Source organism: Belonocnema kinseyi, chromosome 10 (genome assembly GCF_010883055.1).
Source record: "Belonocnema kinseyi isolate 2016_QV_RU_SX_M_011 chromosome 10, B_treatae_v1, whole genome shotgun sequence".
NCBI classification, from domain to species: domain Eukaryota; kingdom Metazoa; phylum Arthropoda; class Insecta; order Hymenoptera; family Cynipidae; genus Belonocnema; species Belonocnema kinseyi.
In genome coordinates this window covers 73600012-73603073 of record NC_046666.1, presented here as the reverse complement: position 1 = coordinate 73603073, position 3062 = coordinate 73600012, and the positions used below count along the sequence as shown (strand labels likewise).

Genomic DNA, 3062 nt, shown 5'->3' with positions numbered 1-3062 from the left:
ATGAGCCCAAGCTTTATGTGGAGGGGTGGTAGTAAAATTTTTTCTGGATCAACGAGGCTTTGGTTGATGATATTATGAAAACCAGGTTTGAATGAATCTCTTGAAGGCTATTTGTGATTCGTGTAATTAACTTTTTCAAGAAGCATTTTAACATTGTTATATTCTTCTTTGATGACAGTTGAGCGAGCTATAGGGATAGGAGCGTAAGTATTCGTGTTATGCAGTAAAACAACCTTAATGCTGTGTTTTGACGAATCAATAAAAAGTCGCCATTCTTCGTCTCTGTACACATTTTTCTTCAAGTGGTTCATTAGTCCGTTAACGTCAGTGCAGTACACTGAAGACGTCTCTTTGTTTTTAACGAAAAACTTTCTGATTTCTTTGTCCCTGTCGCGATAGAATGAAACTTTTGTCTTTGGCTCTAGAAGATTTCTTCTTTTTAGAAATGAAGCGGCAATTCAGAACCGTCTTTCGGTAATCCAAGATCTCTAATAAAATCATTCAGTTCTAGTTGCGACACTAATATTGGTACCTTCAATTTCATTTTATGCACGTCATATTCATCATCTTTTTCGTCATTTTCATCGGAATCATCAGAACTATTTTCTGTACGATCACTGGTTTCACTACCGTCTCCATGACGTTGACTTTCAACTTCCATTCTATCATCTTCTAAAGCGCCTAAATCAGTCTGGCGTGCATTTTTATTGATTTCAATTGCTCTTGTGACTGTGCATACATTAATATACGAAATGTTATTTTTATTTTTGGCGTTGAACCCTTTGACGGTGTAGAGTACTTGCGGTACTTTTCGTTGTTTGAATTTTTTAGACGATACGACATAAGTCTGCAGGAATTGCAAATGACGTGAGGAACCCATTTTGTTCCTTGGTGCAGCAATTTACGGTCAAAAAACTTTTCGTTAAGACTTTTCACTTCCTCGTCAATTGATTTTCGCAAACTGCTCACTTCATATTTACTGCAAATGTAACAGAATGAATCTGAGCTATTGTTGCAGGCATGCGATTGAGAAATGCTCGCGGTTTTTTTCCTTGTAGCATGAGACTCTACACCAACCAAGTGATCCATTGATGAAGAGCTACGGTCGCATGATGACGACGTCGGAGAGCCCACTTTCCCACCCTGACCAGACGCCGATACTGGGATTTTTCCCTGCATCGTAATACACTTTTTACCTGTGTCTGCCATGACGGCATGAACGCCGTTTACCCAGGACTCAGCCAATGTGGATCCGTTGTGCACCGTCACCACGTGGAGGTGCCCTGGTTACAGACACAGGCGAATAATGCTAGCAACAAGCGGTTACGAAACTCTAGACATTTACTGCTATTAATGTAAAAATATGAAAGTACGCAAGAACATGGTTGCCAGCGTAATCGGTTAGGTTAGGTCAGGTTTTTTTAGGTTAGGATAGGTTAAACCTCTATGTAGGTTAAGCCGAAGCTGAATGAAACGGTACCGCAAATACTACGGGACAACACAATCAGTTTAATTGTGTTTCGTGAGGTTAGGTTAGGTTAGACTAGGTTAGATTTATTTCTAGGTTAGGCTCGAGTTGACCCATTCGATGTAGCACACATTTGATACTGGGAAAATATGCTTCCAGAGCTTTACGTGTAGTTCAATAAATTTCTGTTAATTCAGGTTAGGTGAGGTCAGGTTCCGTTCGGTAAAATTGTTAAATAATTTGATATCAGGCAAGGGTTGATCCTTCACAGTTATCGACATGTTTTTGAAGTGAAAATTTGCATCACTGGCATTATTTTGAAATTTATTTGCCTCAGTGCATGATTTTTCGTCATCTTTTGAGGTTATGGCTCAACCATGACGTGGTGGGTGATTTTTGATAGCGAATTTGCATTCAGCGCCCCAAAGTCCATAGGAATACGTGTGTTTTGTTAACAGATCCGCACACTTTTTTGTGTGGCTGTGTTATTAATCGCGTTACTAAATGACCCGAAGGCAAAATGACCGGATGTTTTTGATCATATGGAATCAGTGCGTGATTTAATCTACCGCCCACTCTAAGCAGCCCTGAATCGTCGAGAAGTGGGTTAAGTAATTTAAGACTACTCGACTTTGCGATTTCCTTGTTGTGTTCGATGCAAAGAATCTCATCCTTGAAAGATTCTGCCTGAACTACCCTTAGGAGTCGATTTCTTGTGTCTACAATTTCTCGCGACTTTAGAAGTCCTACCTTGAAATCCGTTGTCGGCCTAGTTTGATTATCTCTGAATCGATAAATATAAGAGAGAACCCTAGTCAATGTTGTAAAAGAAGAAAAACGTTCAAAGATGCTAGATTCTTTCTTCTCGACAGTGACTTGATTCGAAGTACATTTTTTCTTACCGGGTACATATTCCAGGTCCAAAACGGGTGGGACGGGCCATTCTTATGAATTTTCTGACAACCATTCTGGTCCATGCCACCAAAGTTGAGATGCCTTCAATTCAGCTCGGGCAATTCCTCGTGAAATTATATCTGCAGGATTGTCCGGAGATGACACGTGGTTCCAAATCCCTTCCTTCGTGAGATCTTGAATTTTTGTGACCCTGTTGGCAATAAAAATTTCCCATCTGCGTGGAGATCCGTGAATCCATGCTAGAGTAATTGTTGAATCACACCAGAAGAATGTCCGATCAAATTTCATATCCATTGAAGAAGAAACCTTTTGCAAGAGCTGCGCGAGTAATAGAGCACCACAGAGTTCCAAATGTGGTATACTGAGCGTTTTAATTGGGGCTACTTTCGATTTTGCACACAAATATTTACTACGATGTTTCCGTGTTCATTTATTGAGCGGACATAAATTGATGCGCCGTACGCCTTTTCGGAAGCATCACAGAAACCGTGAAGTTCTACCGTAACAGGCTGATTACACAGAATAAATCGTGGGACACTTACTTCATTCAGGCTATCCAGATAAGTTCTAAATTTAATCCATTTAGTGTGCAAGTTTTGTGGCAAAGACTCATTCCAATCTAATTTAATCTCCCAAAATTTCTGAAGAATAATTTTTGCTTGTATTGTCGCGGGACCAA

The 3062-nt window shown here is 40.0% G+C and overlaps 1 protein-coding gene across 1 annotated transcript in view; it reads right to left on the bottom strand.

The window, feature by feature from the left end:
• LOC117181203 overlaps positions 1-2411 on the bottom strand; it is a 3589-nt gene extending 1178 nt beyond the window's left edge. Inside the window, exons 1-2 of the mRNA XM_033373768.1 lie at positions 2371-2411; positions 2038-2252 (exon numbers count right to left, since the gene is read on the bottom strand). Coding sequence (XP_033229659.1) covers positions 2038-2252; positions 2371-2411 — 256 coding nt within the window. The remainder of the gene's footprint in view (positions 1-2037; positions 2253-2370) is intronic.
• Between the last annotated feature and the right edge of the window lie 651 nt (positions 2412-3062).